The 15536-nt window shown below is 32.2% G+C and overlaps 1 protein-coding gene across 1 annotated transcript; it reads left to right on the top strand.

Moving 5' to 3' along the window:
- The first annotated feature begins 9298 nt into the window (after positions 1–9298).
- LOC126975978 (histone RNA hairpin-binding protein) lies at positions 9299–12119 on the top strand. The gene is made up of 4 exons (XM_050824115.1): positions 9299–9568; positions 9647–9752; positions 10171–10293; positions 11093–12119. Exons 1-4 carry the CDS (start codon positions 9535–9537, stop codon positions 11340–11342), a joined length of 513 nt encoding a protein of 170 aa, XP_050680072.1. The 5' UTR covers positions 9299–9534; the 3' UTR covers positions 11343–12119.
- The last annotated feature ends 3417 nt before the right edge of the window (positions 12120–15536 follow it).

Below are 15536 nucleotides of genomic sequence, written 5' to 3'. Positions count from 1 at the left end.
TTCGCTTTCTTTTCTATATTGTTGTATCTCCGTTAGCAATATTCATCTCTTTTGAACGCTTTGTATGTCAAGATATGCTACTATATTGTATGTACTAGGTAATATATCTAAAATCTAAATTATTTTTATTTCATAGGTAAATCATATTTCACTTGAAATATGTCATTTTTTCATACAGCTCTTTCGGAAGGCAGATTGACTCAGAGAAGAATGAGCAAGAAACTCTAAAGTTGCTCTTTGCAAAACAGATTAGATGTTACAAGTTCTTATTTTTAATGCAATTTACAAATAATTTCAATTACATTATATGCAAAGTGACACAACAAAAATACTCAAACGTCAAAAACTAAACGGCTTACTATTGATGTCAACAGCTATGAAAAGTATGTGACATAAATCATAAATACTTTATTTTGCCAGAAAACATGTAACAATGGGTGTAAATAATTTTACGGTATTAATTTAATCGGCAATTTCTGGCATGCACAATTTTTAAATACTTATTAATTCATTTTTAATTTCATTTCCTTCATTAAAAAATTCTAGTTATTATTATAATTGATTTAACATTAATAAACTCTATGTTTTAAGCACTTAGGTTGATTTAAATTATATAATCAATACTCCAATATGGAATAAAACGTCTATAAGCCATCACGTACGAGTAAAAAAGGAGAATTCCGTGTCACCTTACATAACAGTAAAGCACCAAAACAAGTCGGCAAACGTGTAAATACATTGCCCCAAGCACACACACTAATACAAGCCGATCGGCTGCCATTATGAGACTTGCGTCGCAATAAAATATTTTATAAATGCCGTCGTGCGTTGTGAAAATGTGTAAAAACAATACTATAAAAGTATTTGTTGCCATATACTTTTAGAGACTGAGCGTTCGGAGATTGAATAAAACAAATAATAATAATCCTTTATTCAACTAATAATATGTGGTACAAAATGTTTTTGTGCCCTACCCTCTGCGATAGGATACCCTGAGTTGCAGAGGCTAGGTCCTTCCGAAAGGCTATCCATTATTAAACAGACTTAGCAAACTCACTAAAAAGAGGTATGTGTGTGTGCGTGTATGTGTATGAGTGCGTGTGTGTGGGAGTGTGTGTGTGTGTGTTTTTTTTTTTTTTATTATTTGTTAGCATGTCAAATTGTGCACAAGATTAAATAAATGTTAGTAATTGAACTTTAAGTTTTAATTTTAAGAACATTTTCTGTATCTTCGTATTTTAATACTATTAGCCATGATTTTAAAGATTTTGTTAACGAGAATTTATTTACTTTACTTATATTTTTATTATATTTACTGAAGTAGTTGTAAGCGTATGCCGAATTAAATTCATACTGTGACTGAGCAAAGCCTGTTTTAGTGATTGGGGTACGAAATGTGTTTATTCTGTTATTATCATTAGAATTAATATTACTTTTTACATGAAATCTTGAAATTATTCCATAAATATATTGCTGACGGACACTAAGAAGTTTACTCTCTTCATGTAATTGGTTGGTTGGGTACCTAAACGGCTTATTGAAAATTGTTTTTAGTAGAGTTCTGTGTGCTCGTTCTAACTGAAGCATAAACGTTTTGCCAGCTCCACCCCACGCACAAATGCAATAGGTCATGATTGGAACACAGAGAGATTGATACACCATCATAGTTGTCTCGACTGGTGCCACGTCTCTTAGGTTTCTAAATAATGGAATGAGACGTTTTATTTTATTTTTTGTATTATAAATGTGGGCCGTCCAATTAAGGTGTTCGTCTAGCGTAACACCAAGGTATTTTATGGTTTCCTCTTTGGCTAGAATGTTACATTTACAATAAGATCGATTGTTTTTCCGGTTACAAGGATACGTGTGTATTGGGAGAGTAAATTGTCCGTCAGGATTATTTCTGTTGGAGATATTGAAGCACGTATATTTAGTCTTAGCAGTATTGACAGTTAGTAAACTATTTTCCAGCCAAGACGTGATTTGGCTCAATCCTTCTTCAGCTAACGATTTCACGTCATCCCACTGATTTCCATGAAATAAAACCACAGTATCATCGGCAAAGCAAACGATACGTCCTGATGTGGGAGAAATCTTACAAAGAGGGTTGATGTAAGCTAGGAATAGTGTAGGGTCCAAAACACTTCCCTGGGGAACTCCATAGTCAATGGTGATAAGATCGCCTATCTTAATACACTGCTGTCTTCCATTAAGATAATTTTTGAACCAGTCCAAAGCTATTCCTCTAATTCCCAAATTGGAAAGTCTGTTGAGTAAGATAGGAATTGAGACTGTATCGAATGCTTTTTGCAAATCTAGGAAGACGCATATGCATTTATTGCCACTATCTAGGGTACTAGTGATATATTTAGTAACCTCAAGTACTGCATCCAGAGTAGATCGATTTGACCGAAAACCAAATTGGTTTTGCGCAAGTAGCTTGTATTTTTCAAGAAACTTGGTTAATCTGATATTAACTATTTTTTCCAAGATCTTACTAAAAACACTCAGCAATGATATGGGTCTATAGTTTGAAGCAACTTTTTTGTCACCACTCTTATGAACCGGAATTACAACTGCCTGTTTAAAAACCTCTGGGAAAATGCCACTAGAAAGACTTGAGTTGATTAAATGAACAAGCGGTTCTAAGAGTAAATTCATAAATCTTTTAACAAAATAAGAGTTAATTTTATCATAACCTGGAGCACTTGCTGATTTAAGTTTGAGGATAATACATTTCACTTCGACAATATCAGTAGGGTATAGCATAAGAGATCCGAGAGGATTATTTAAGGCCATATCAGAGCAATCAATTTTGTGTTCGCCTAGTTTACTAAATATTGATGAGGTATGCTTGAGTAGAATGAAGAATGTGAGGAATATGTGGAATATATAATTTATGTCAGTTACACGATTTATATACAAAATCCTTAAAACTAGTTAACCAATCACAATTATTACTTAAAAAATATTTACAAGTTTAGAAATTACACACCAATAGTAAAGCTTACATTTTGACCAATAGTTAAACGTTTAATTCAATAAGAATTGAGAGAATAATATAATGTGTTCTATCTCGCTTTAAAACTAATGCTATCGCAGTAAGCCGGGCAGCGAGCGCTTGTGTAAACTCGCGTCGATGCTCGATCGGCCGATGTGAATGACCACTCACTCCTGTTGCTCATTGATTAAAATTGAATGAATAGTAATCAACGCGCTTTAGTAGAGTACGCTCGGCCTTGCTGTGAGATTGTGAAACGCGGAGCACATGACTGGTCACGTGAGTATATCTGCGGTCTTCGAGTGAACGTGACGATGCTTGTACTTCGATGAGATGACCATTGCTGATCTGCATGATTCTATGACTTGATGTACAGCATTATGAAATGGTTCTTATCAGAGCTAATATTACGGTATATGACATATGTTCTTTTAAGATCGAATCTTTCGGCATACGCTTATTACAGTTAATATGCACGATTTATATTTCTACGATCTATAATGCTACGAAGTTAGTTAAGACTAGTTACAAGTTAGATATTAGACATTTATATTAATTGATTTTATTGGTTGTACGTAAAGCTACATACTTATGATTATTTAAGGGAGAAAATATTGTGTAACTGGTATCCCCGTAACCGCACACACACTAGCATAATGGTGCTTCACTTGTTATTATCACGGCGCGAAGTTCTTTTATTTTACTCGTCCGTGTAAGACATGTAAAAAGATCCTTCTTAAATACGAGAGCTGACAACGAGTACGGGTCACCTGAAGGTAGGTGGTCACCGCCGCCCATGATCTGTTGCTTCGGAATAACCCATGTCGCGTGGAACCGGAAACACCGAGCAAGGAAATTGATACCTTTGTTTAGACGTATTTTCGACAAAATTGAATCGTGACCCACCTTAATATCATTTTCCTAAGATCATGAATTAATTTTGTCAGTGGTACCGGATGGTACCGTATACTTGGAGAAAGTTCCTTGAGAAGTGCGCTATGAAGTAACGCTAGACATAGGTACAAACAACGTTAGTAACATTAAGGTTAGTGATGTGTGGTGCGATGCTGGATTCCGACGGAGAAATACGGACGACTTTCATGGAAGAGGAGAGCATACGACGTTGTGTTGACACATAGATGACCCTAATGATAAGCGTGGTGTTCACTTTTTTTTTTCAAACTTTAAAGTTGTTTGTACCTAGCTCACTTCTGAAATATTGAGCTTTAAGTTTAAATGAGATGAAGAAGAAACTCTTGTGTGGTAAAATAATTTGGAGAGGAGTTTGGGGGCATATAATAAGGTCTAAGTCAGAGGAGAATGTAAAGGATGCCATGTCATCGTCATAACATGCTACAAAATTCGGGGTTACACTGGTAAACTTACTCGTATCATTCAGTTATGCATACTAAGGTCAGTAAAGCCTCAAGAATAGGTACACACCAAATAGACAACACAAGATGTCTACCTCGCTAGGCTCAGAGCAATTATCAAGCTTAGAGAAGAAACAATAAGTTGAGCAGTACAGCACTGGTTTGACTTTACTAACATACACAACGCACTGGTTTAACAAACGCAATTCACTGATTATCTCACCTTGTCTGTCTTGAATTTAAAAACAATTACTTGAAGCACTTTTATTAAATTTTGATCACCAGTCTGGTGACCATTGCATGTATAGTTTAAAGTTTATTTTTGTTTGTATTGTTGGTTTTCGAAAAAGTATTAATCTTTTTTTCTTTCTTTCTTATTTTGAATTTACTTTGTGAAACGCTTACATTTAGGTATGGTTTACGTATTTAAATAAATAAACTCATATTAAAGCCATTTTTTTTTACATTTGCTAAATATTGGTGTTATAGTGTTGTACAGTCACAATTTTTCTATCGACACGATAAAAATCGTAGAATAAAGTACATAATATGACTGCTTCAAATCAAATAGATTATATTACCCAATATAAATACCAATTTATATGTTCGTAAAATACTAGGAGCAATAAAAAAATTGCCATGCCCGTGTTATGGTTATGATTGCCTATATTATTTCATTATTTTGTGAAGATACCCGGTGGATTTAAAGGAGGATGACGAGAATGGACCTGGATAATTTAAAAATTAAGGAAGCATCGTACAAGTACAAGTTTATATTAATTATAAACATAAGTTTATACGATGTTTAAATAAAAATTATTGAGGCGCTAAGATATGGGAGTCAAAAGAAATCAATTACTATAATTATTAAAAAATCATTCAAATCAGTGATCTTGCACTAACGGAATGCTTTGCGCAATTGACATGTAGGTACATTTTTTGACATGACAGCTCTTGTTATAATTTATTTGGATGTTCCGAATTCCGACACCATCGTATTATCGATACCACCTACTCAAATCAGTAACATCCTTCCAACCTTCCGCATATTATATATATTATCTTTTACACAGAACAGATCTTTTAGCAGACAGTAATTACGCATAGACATAAGATACGAATTATCGTTTAATAATTTTAGGTTATATTTTACTTTTAGGTATATCTTTTTTCTCCCAGTTTTTTAGACTTACTTACTTACGATTTGCTTTTTTCTTAGTCTTGTAACGTTTTACAATTATTAATAAGTTTCCATGATGTACGCGACTTCTTTCAATGGGTCTCAAAATACATGCATACATAGAATATAACGCTTAGAACGTGAGTTGAAGCACTTTCAATGTGGACGTTCATGACCACATACGTTTCCCGCCGCGTCAGTGTTATTCTGTCGACTTACTGTGCAGTGAAAGGGTGTCACAACGCATCTCAAAATAAAAATAAATATAAGAAAATCACATTTCACACCTAAATACTATTTCACACCTTATAATTTAAGCTAATACATTCGTCTAAACAGCAAAATACTTTGGAAACAAAACAAATGCCATAAAAAAAATATGTTGCCCGCTATGAATGTACTATATATCCCGAGTTCCTCCGCTGGGATAGTTTTTTGTGTTTATTGGTAGATATTGATAGGAGACTATAATGTACGTCGCTACATGATGTTATAAGTATTCAAAGTCAAAGTCAAATAATCTTAATTCAATTAGGCTTAAACTAAGGGCTTTGAATAGTTACTATAAATATTTCTTTTAAATCACTGAATTTACCATATTATCTTACTCACGAACTTCATTTTTTCCATATCGATATATCGATATCCATATTATTGAAATAATAATTTTGCATGGCGGCCATCTTGGATTTCAAAAATGATTCCAAATTCGATCTCTGCACCCTCGAGAACCTCAGTTTCGATATCCATATTGTTGCAATAATAATTTAGCATGGCGGCCATCTTAGATCTCAAAAATGATCCCAAATTCGATCTCTGCACCCTCGAGAATCCTGATACAATGTCCATATTGTTGAAATCATAATTTTGCATGGCGACCATTTACTCCTGAACTACTTTTACACAGCCGCTTACAATGATATTATAGTATTAAAAGAGGTAGATATGTCACTAGCGCGCCGAAAATCAATCTCCTAAATTGTTGCAGTGAATGTAATAATTTTTAATAAACAAGTGCGTATATAGGTAGCTGAACTATCAAACTGCCAAAACAAGTTTTAGGGTAGGTAGCGGATGTAGACAGTGAGTGCTATTTGTTTACGTAGGAGTTTTTTCAGTAACACTGTCCCTTTTTTTTTATAAAATCAATGACACATTATCTAACTAATTTCAATGCAGTTTTACTACTTTATAGAAAAATGAATCGTAATTTAGGCATAAATCATGGTAAAAAATTATATCTGATAAATTAACTGTATTTTCTCTATACAAATACGAAGCAATTAGCAAATTAGAGTTATCTCTTTTTCGCTTGCGATAATTGCATTTACTATCCTTCTTTGACGTGTAATTGTAATGTAGTGTGCTATTGCAATGTTAAATTATTCATGTTTGCGTTAGTGTGTCATTTTAAAACACCGAATGTTGTCTACGTAACACTCCTCGAAAAAATTTACTTTAGAAGATTATTGTAAAACAATCAAAAAAAAGTGCAGAAGATTAATTCGTAAAATTTCATCACTAGAAAGTATAAGTAATAGATAATTTAAAATTTAAAGTTTTGTAAAGTTTGTTAGTTTAAAAAAATAGTCGAGATTATAAAGCATTAAAGAAATAACTATTATGAATTCAAAACTATAATATGTTTTTGTCAATGACGTACTATACATATAGACAATACACTTCTTAAAATATGCCACAAATGACACCATAATAACCTTCGACGATAGCAGTCAAGTCTATACATTTCTGCGTTTACTTCAGTTTTTAAAAATATTATTAGTCTACAGGCAGCAATGTAAACACTATTTGTGTAACAACACATATAATTTAATAGGGATTTTTTTCAAATCTAGTAAATAAGAATTTTAAAAAGTTATTAAATAATTTTTTTATAAATAAGCAAAAGTTCATAAAACGGAACGTAGTCGTAAAGTTCCGTTGTGTATCTTTGAAACAAACTTATTTTGGCGCGCATTATACGTCTTGATGACAGAAAAATGGAGCGCGCTGGTTAGGGTCATTCACCTGAATAGCGATGATGGTGTATGACACAGACTAATAAGATATATAATCTCATACACCAATGCGTGCTAACGCATTGGTGTATGAGATTATTTATATTTATCATTGCAAAAATATCGTATCACCTTGACCAAGGTCTGTTTGTTTTTTTTATGGCTTTGAAAAGATTATAATTTATGAATATTTAATTAACGAATCGTTGTTATATTTAACGAATATTTTATAGACTTTTTGAAGAGAAACTTCTTTCGAATCGTTGTGATTTGAAGTTCTTCACATATAATATTAATACAACTGCTCCGTCTTTACGGACTGATGATGCAAATGAGAATGAAAGTGATGATTACATATTATTATAGATAACTTAGAAGAAAATGGAGGCATAATGTCTCGTTTAATAGATCATAACCAAACAGTGCAGTTTATATATATAAAGCAAATAGTTGGATATATAGCTAGTTTTATAGTGAGATCTCTATGTCACCTTTTAAAATGCATGGGTTGCATCGACTTGTTAACTGTGACTAGTGTGTTTGAGTACCACAAATTAGTAAGCTCACGAGATGGAGGTGGAATAACATATGCCTGAAGCGACGTATATGAGGTTTGTAAAGCTGCAGAAGTTTTAATATATTATATTGTAATGTAATTGTTTACATTAAAATATAAAATATTTTTTAAGCTTCATAAAAAATAGTAAACCTTACATTTACCTTGATACTGTTGATACTCTATATCCATCTCAATCTTTCGTAGCGTACCCCTGATTAAAAATACTCATTAAAAAGTTTTGAAAATGATGATATTTTAATTGTTTTCAAAAATCCGAATTCTTACTTTTTATGTTAAAATAATAATAAATAATAACTTGTACGGTGAGAGAACAACAAACTATATTGTTCCTCGCCTAATTAATAAACTACCCTCATCTCTATCCAATGCAGTGACCCATCAAAATATTAAACAGAAACAAAAGGAATATTTCCTAGGTAAACTTTGATCGCATTTGTAATTAATAAGATGGTCATGGGATGCCTGGGAAATGTTTGAAATATCTGTTTTTTGGTTGCTTCGTATTGAAATAAATATTGGTAGGGTACATATTATCTGTAGTTGATTTCTTATAGGTATTAGTATGTAATAATTGTACTTGTTACTTTCTATAGATATTAATAATTGTATGTAAGAATAGAATTTAATGTTAATATTATATTTATTTTGTAAAAAATTGAAATAAGGCGTAAACTAAGATAATGCATTGAGGACAAACCTCTGTGGTTTTTACAATGTATCTTATTTGTTCACATTTTGTAAAACATGTATTTCGATAAATAAAAAAAAATGTATTTTCAAAAAATATACAGTTATTTTTTCAAAACTTTCCAGTGTATATTTTAATCAGGAACTTTTCAGAAGTTTCACATTATTTTTAGCCCAACAGCGTGTTTCTTAAATATTATATTATTTTTTTATCGATATTGTAGTGGCAAACACTACCATACTGAAATAAAAAAGAAAAACAGCTACATAGTACATATGAATTTGAATTGAAGTCGATTGTCGCACGTCATCTCTTTCTATCGCACTACTAAGTGTATTTGATGAAGGATTGCCACTACTTAGAAAATGTTCAATTAAATACGCTCTCTCGAGGCTTTACATGTGCTCCGAGACGCTAGAGTATCTATTATATTCTCTGCTCTCTATGTTTTAGCGTGCTATACTTACCTAACTATATTTTGTAACGGTACGGTAGTAAATATTATATTCTCTGATCTAAATTCTGTAATCAGTAATCACAATAAATCTGTAATTCGTTGTTGACAAACAATACCTAATTGTATATTATTTAATAACAAAGTTTTCGCTATTTATTTGTATTTGATACAACTAAATAATGCGGAGCTTGTTCTGTTAGTTATTTAATATTTCTTAACGTTTTTGCACAAAAAACTATGAATAGAGATAGCGAGCAAGAGATCACCGCAGGTACAAGTTGAACACTAAAACTTTGATTTTTGATTATAGTAAATGTTCATAATGCAATATATCAGATACATTTTTAAGGTCGGAGAGCAACAAAAGAAAAGCTAAAGAGTGATAGCAGGGAAAATTCTAGCAGTAGAAAGAGAGTTAAGCCAAATCAAGAAAGTGAAATTGAAAAAACAACAAGGTTAATTTCTGATATAGCTTTAGTAATTATACCTTATGTTGCCTTCCAATTTATGTATTTATTAATAACTGAGTGAAGTAAAGATAAAAGAACAATATGTATTAATTATTTACGTTATTCTGCTGACTTTACTTTCATTCAGTATTTTAACTGTCCTGGTGTACCACAACACCATAAGCTAGAGATGTATATCTATAAAAGAAAACTGGGACATATTTTTGCATCATTTCTGTATCAAAGCATAAAAAAATTCAGTGAGTGCCTATACCAGCTCCATTTATAAAGTGATATTGTCCTTAGCCAAATATTTGATCTATAGCTATGTATATTCAACCTATATACTAATAATTTGTTGTAATCTGTAATAAATTATTGTAAACAGTAATCTATGTCCTTTCTCTGCTTTTTTATGTTTCAGAAAACCAAAAAAAGCTGTTTTTGAATTAGAAACAGATCCAATAATATTAACAAGGCGGCAAAAACAAATTGATTATGGTAAAAACACTGTAGGTTACCATAATTATATTAAAAAAGTTCCTATGTGAGTATCCTAATATATGAAATATAATTTGTTCTAGAATTTAGAGCCTTGAAGTAGTGAATTGATTGATTTCTGCATAATAGCAAATAGAATTATTACTTAACCACCTAATGCTACTTAATAACACAATCTTTACTAAAATAATAAGCAACTTTAAAGATTTATTAAATTGTGTTTCTCACTTCAAAGTACCTATTGGCAAAAGCCTCCTCCAAATCTCTCTGGAACTGCAAATGGCCACAGGTGTAAGTTCTCACTTCCCACCAGGTATGCCACATGCTAGTTTGCCTGTTGTTAAAAGTCCTAACAATACTTGTGGCCTAAGATGGCTTCTTCTCTTTGTAATATTGCTTAGCTGTACTTTGGAATTATGAAATAATTCCCGACCACCACCTTCGCACAACACACCACAAGTTAGGATGGTGGGGATGATACCCCACCATCTGGATGTGTGGCGGTCCTCCACAGTGCGGTTTTCAAGAAGCTTTCTCCCTCATACTACAAAGCTGTGGAATGAGCTTCCTTGTGCGGTGTTTCCGGGACGACACAACATGGGTACCTTCAAAAAAAGCGCATACACCTTCCTTAAAGGCTGGCAACGCTCTTGTGATTCCTCTGGTGTTGCAAGAGAACAGAATTGAGGACTCTGTAGGTGCAATGGAGATTGTGAACACACATCACACAATTGTTGCCATCAAGTAGCTAATGATTCACTACTGGTTATACAGTACTACACTACTGGTTATTCACTACTGGTTACAGTTATAGCAAATAATTATTAATTTATATTTTATTGCAGTGATAAAAGGAAAAAGGAAGACCCTAAAACCCCAGAGAAATTCACTAAATACAGTAGGAGGTCATGGGATATGTTAATTAAAATTTGGAGAAGAAAGTTACATGACTATGATGATAGTGCAAAGGATGTTAAGTTTGAGTCGGACAACCTCAATGAAGGCCTGTCTGATGAACAATATGATGGTGCCATGGATGTTAAGGTTGAGTTTGATGACCTTGATGAAGGCCTATCTGATGAGCTAGATGATTAATAGATAATAAGAATAGGTTGGATTGATCTGACATCTTAGCAACACATTCAGAATGTAACTAACATCTCTCAAAGAGTTTTATTTTGAAAACATAATGTACCACAATTTAGATTCGCCTTGGGGCCTATTGGACAGCAGTGAAGAAGTATTATTTGTGTATACAAAACAGTAATAATTGGGCCTAATTATGAAAAAAGGTACTGAACTGAAACAGCGGAAGATCTATTAATATCTGACAAACTTATGGCCCAAGCACACATAAGTTTGTTTGACTGGGCTGTTTACGGACATTCTCTTGAATAAATCACTGTGGATGTCCAATCACAATCACATACTTAATTTATGACATATAGCTTTCCACAGGATGTCAAATAGATGAAAATAACAGCTGTAGCACTATTTGTGTTTCTACTTGAAGGGCACCATAGCTAGTGGACATTACAGGGCTACCAAGGCTTAAGATCTTGTAAATGTTGCAAGTACAAAAACAATAGGAAATATGTATATTTTTATATATTTTAATTCCATTGCTTATATCGCAATATAATAAACAAAAAATATTAAACACCGAAATAGTAACTTAAAAGAATTTAAGAACATTGCTAAAAATAGCCAACCGATGCGGACACCTACAACTTTTGCGATTGGTGAGACCGAACTGATGTCATAGCTCATAACAAGAAACAAACAAAGAATTGGAAAAACAAGATTGTGATTGTGTCACTTTAAAAATATTGATGTAATTGTAAGTCTAAAGTAATAAATAAATAATGAAAATATTTGTCTCTTATTTAAATCATAAATTGCATATATATATTACAAGGGAGGGCGTAAAAAATCATCAATATCAATCAAGCGGCTTAGCAATTTCAACATTTTATTTTCTGCCGAAGCCCACTACCCACTAAATAGGCACGTGAACAAACAAAATTGCAGATCTTGGACTGTAAAAAATCTTAAAGTACATCAAAGACCTTTGCATTCTCCAAAAGTGACGGTTTGGGCTGTTGAATACGTAGAATTTTGAAGGTCACAACAGCAGCACAAATACAGCAAGATGGCGCCACCTACCATACATCTTACGAGAGTTTACCCATGATGAAGTTACTGTTCCCTAACAAACTGTACTCGGCCAAAGGGGATATAAATTATGTTTTCCTCTTCTTAAGTATAAAATTAATATTTCAAATTCAAAAATAAAATGGTTATCCAGAGGTATAAAAAAATCATGTGCAACAAAAAGAAAATTAAGGTATCAATATTATAAGAATAAAATACCTGCCAACAAAAACAAATTTAATAATTATTCAAAGATTCTCAACAAGTGTATAGACCTAGCTCAGAGAAGTAGTAACAACAAATATATACTTTACTCGAAAAATAAATGCAAAGTGTCGTGGAATGTGATTAAAAATAAAACTAACTCTAATGTAGGAAGTATCGATGAAATTAATTATAAAAATAAAATTATAAATAATCCAACTCAGATTGCTACTATTTTTAATAATTATTTTATAAATACAGTCATACAAAGTCAAAATGTAAAAAATAAAAAACCTGCATATAAATTAAAACAACAATTCAAATATTTTCTTAATGCCAACTGATGAAATGGAGATAATAATCGTTATTAAGTCACTTAATAATTCAAATTCCACGGGCTGCGATGAAATAGCAAGAAAGGTAGGTAATAAAGGAATGTGCAAAGGAACTAGCTCCAGTCCTAGTCTACTTAATAAATCTATCTTTTGAAGAAGGTAAGTTCCCATCAAATTTAAAAAAGTCAAAAGTAACACCTTTACTCAAAGCGGGAGATAAAAAGGATGTTAACAACTATCGACCAATCACACTCATTCCTGTTATCTCAAAATTTTTTGAAAAGATACTGTACAAGCGATTAACATCTTTTTTAACAAAAAATAATATCATTTTGGAGGAACAAAATGGTTTCCAAGCAAAAAAGGAAAACCAACAACTTTAGCGTGTTTTTCGCTAATAAAAGAAATATTGGAATGCATGGACACAAAAGTTCCAGTAACATCAGTATTTTTTGATATGAGCAAAGCTTTTGACAATGTTTGCCATGAAAAACTATTAGATAAATGCGCTCAATATGGTATTCGAGGTCTAGCAAATGACTGGCTTAAAAGTTATCTTTCAAATCGTACTCAATACGTTGAAATTGCTAAATTAAATAATAAACAAGAAGTAATATCTTATCGATCAGAACTTAGACTTAAAACAAAAGGCGTACCACAAGGAAGTATATTGGGTCCACTTCTATTCATAATCTACATAAACGACTTACCTAGCATTACTACTTATAACTGTACTCTGTTTGCTGATGACATCTCTATTGTTATTAAATGTAACAATGAATTGACATATGATATAGAAATTAATAAAACAATAAAGGACACAATTGAATGGCTTACTGAAAATAACCTGACTGTAAATAAGTATAAAAAAACAATGTATATGCAGTATTATAATAAGAATGGGAAAGGAAAATATATTAATGTTAATGTTAATATAATAAATATAAATGTTAATTATCATAATGAGAATATTAAAGAAGCACAACTTGTCAATTTTCTTTGTATTACTTTAGACAGCAACTTGTCCTTCAAGTCACATGTTGACAAAATTAGCAAAAAAATTAACCAACATGTATTTGTCCTCAAACGCGTATAAAAAACAATAGGTGAAAAACCTGCGCTAATGGCATATCATGCATTCGTGGATTCAGCTTTAAGATATGGATTGGTCATATGGGGCAACTCGGTGAGCATAGGGCATTTATTTATTGGACAGAAGCAGTGTATCAGGGCGGTTTGTGGAGCGGGCCCCCTAGATTCTTGTCGACCGCTATTTAAAAAATTGAAAATTCTATCGCTGCCATGCCTATACATTTATGAAATAAGCCTAGTTCGAAAACATTTGTGTGATTTCTATACAAAAAAAAACCAGAAGTAATAAACTCAAAACGCCCTTCTGTAGAACTGCATCTTTTAGTAGAAATTGTTAAAGCATGTCTGTGAAAATATATAATAAATTGCCCAATGAATTGAAAGATTTACCGTTCAAAGTTTTTAAAAGAAGAAATCATCAGTGGTTAACAAATAAGTGCTTCTATAGTTTAAATGAATTTTTCAATACAAAATGAATTAGTCTATTTGATAATAATATATGTAAATTAATATACTTTTATGACATTGAATTTGTTAACATTCTACATAGGTACTAAATGAATTATTAAGTTATTTACGTCTCATATTATAATATCTTAAAATTTCATTTTATAAATATTATTGATATCACTGTGAAATCCGACATGTTTCGGTATAACAGTACGAGTAGTGTTTAGACAATTTTGTAACATATTTTGCATATCAATTGACGAAACATATTGGATTATCCATTATATTGTTAACATCTTAAGTACAATGTTTCCTGCAAATAAAATTTCATCTCATTTCATTTCCATATTCCCCCGTAGCACAGACCTTTCTCCCGCGGATTTCTATGGGGTTATCTTAAGAGCACAATCTATGTGAATCAACCAAAAACAATACCCAAAAAATTAAAGGAAAATAAGAAATTGCTAACATACCCAGCCCTTGTGTGTTGAAGAGTTTTCCAAAAGCTTAGGGCCATGTTTTGAAGAGCGGCGAGTTGGAGGCCACCCGGACGATATTATTTACAAAAAATAAAAATCTCGAGTGTTTTCTTTTATTTACATAAACATTCATTTAATTCAATGCGTAGTTTACTTTTTATAGTAATTTTAAAAGTGCAAAAACTTTTGCCAACTTTTTACCTTTTGTATACGCAAACTATGGATGTAATATAGGCACAATTCTTCAGCTCCTACTGAAATAAATAGTGAAGGAAATTCTTATAATATGTGCCATTAGAAAGTGTTTTGATTTTTACCAACGAATTGAATCAGCGCTGGTCCCAAGGATATAAATCTTACATCTCGCGGTAGCTAGAACTATGGGCGGAAATGGAAATACAGTGCCACAGACGAACTGTTCTTGCGATTGCACCGGAGGCTTTTCTCTCGCCGCCCTCCACTAGATGAATTAGGTCGTGTAGACGGATAAGTTTTAGGTATGAAAGGATGGATATGTAAAGAATAAGGTATGAAGAAGCACTACCTTTGTCAGCTTATAGAAATAAAAAAATAAA

Source organism: Leptidea sinapis, chromosome 38 (genome assembly GCF_905404315.1).
Source record: "Leptidea sinapis chromosome 38, ilLepSina1.1, whole genome shotgun sequence".
NCBI lineage: Eukaryota > Metazoa > Arthropoda > Insecta > Lepidoptera > Pieridae > Leptidea > Leptidea sinapis.
The sequence above is the reverse complement of the archived record's forward strand: the minus strand, read 5'-3'. Positions and strand labels throughout refer to the sequence as shown.

Bases quoted from the DNA above. Each gene is read 5' to 3' on its own strand.
- LOC126975978 (XM_050824115.1), top strand. From the start codon at position 9,535: ATGAATAGAGATAGCGAGCAAGAGATCACCGCAG. The intron at 9,569-9,646 runs GTACAAGTTGAA...TACATTTTTAAG, and splicing joins CGAGCAAGAGATCACCGCAG to GTCGGAGAGCAACAAAAGAA. The intron at 10,294-11,092 runs GTGAGTATCCTA...ATTTTATTGCAG, and splicing joins TATATTAAAAAAGTTCCTAT to TGATAAAAGGAAAAAGGAAG.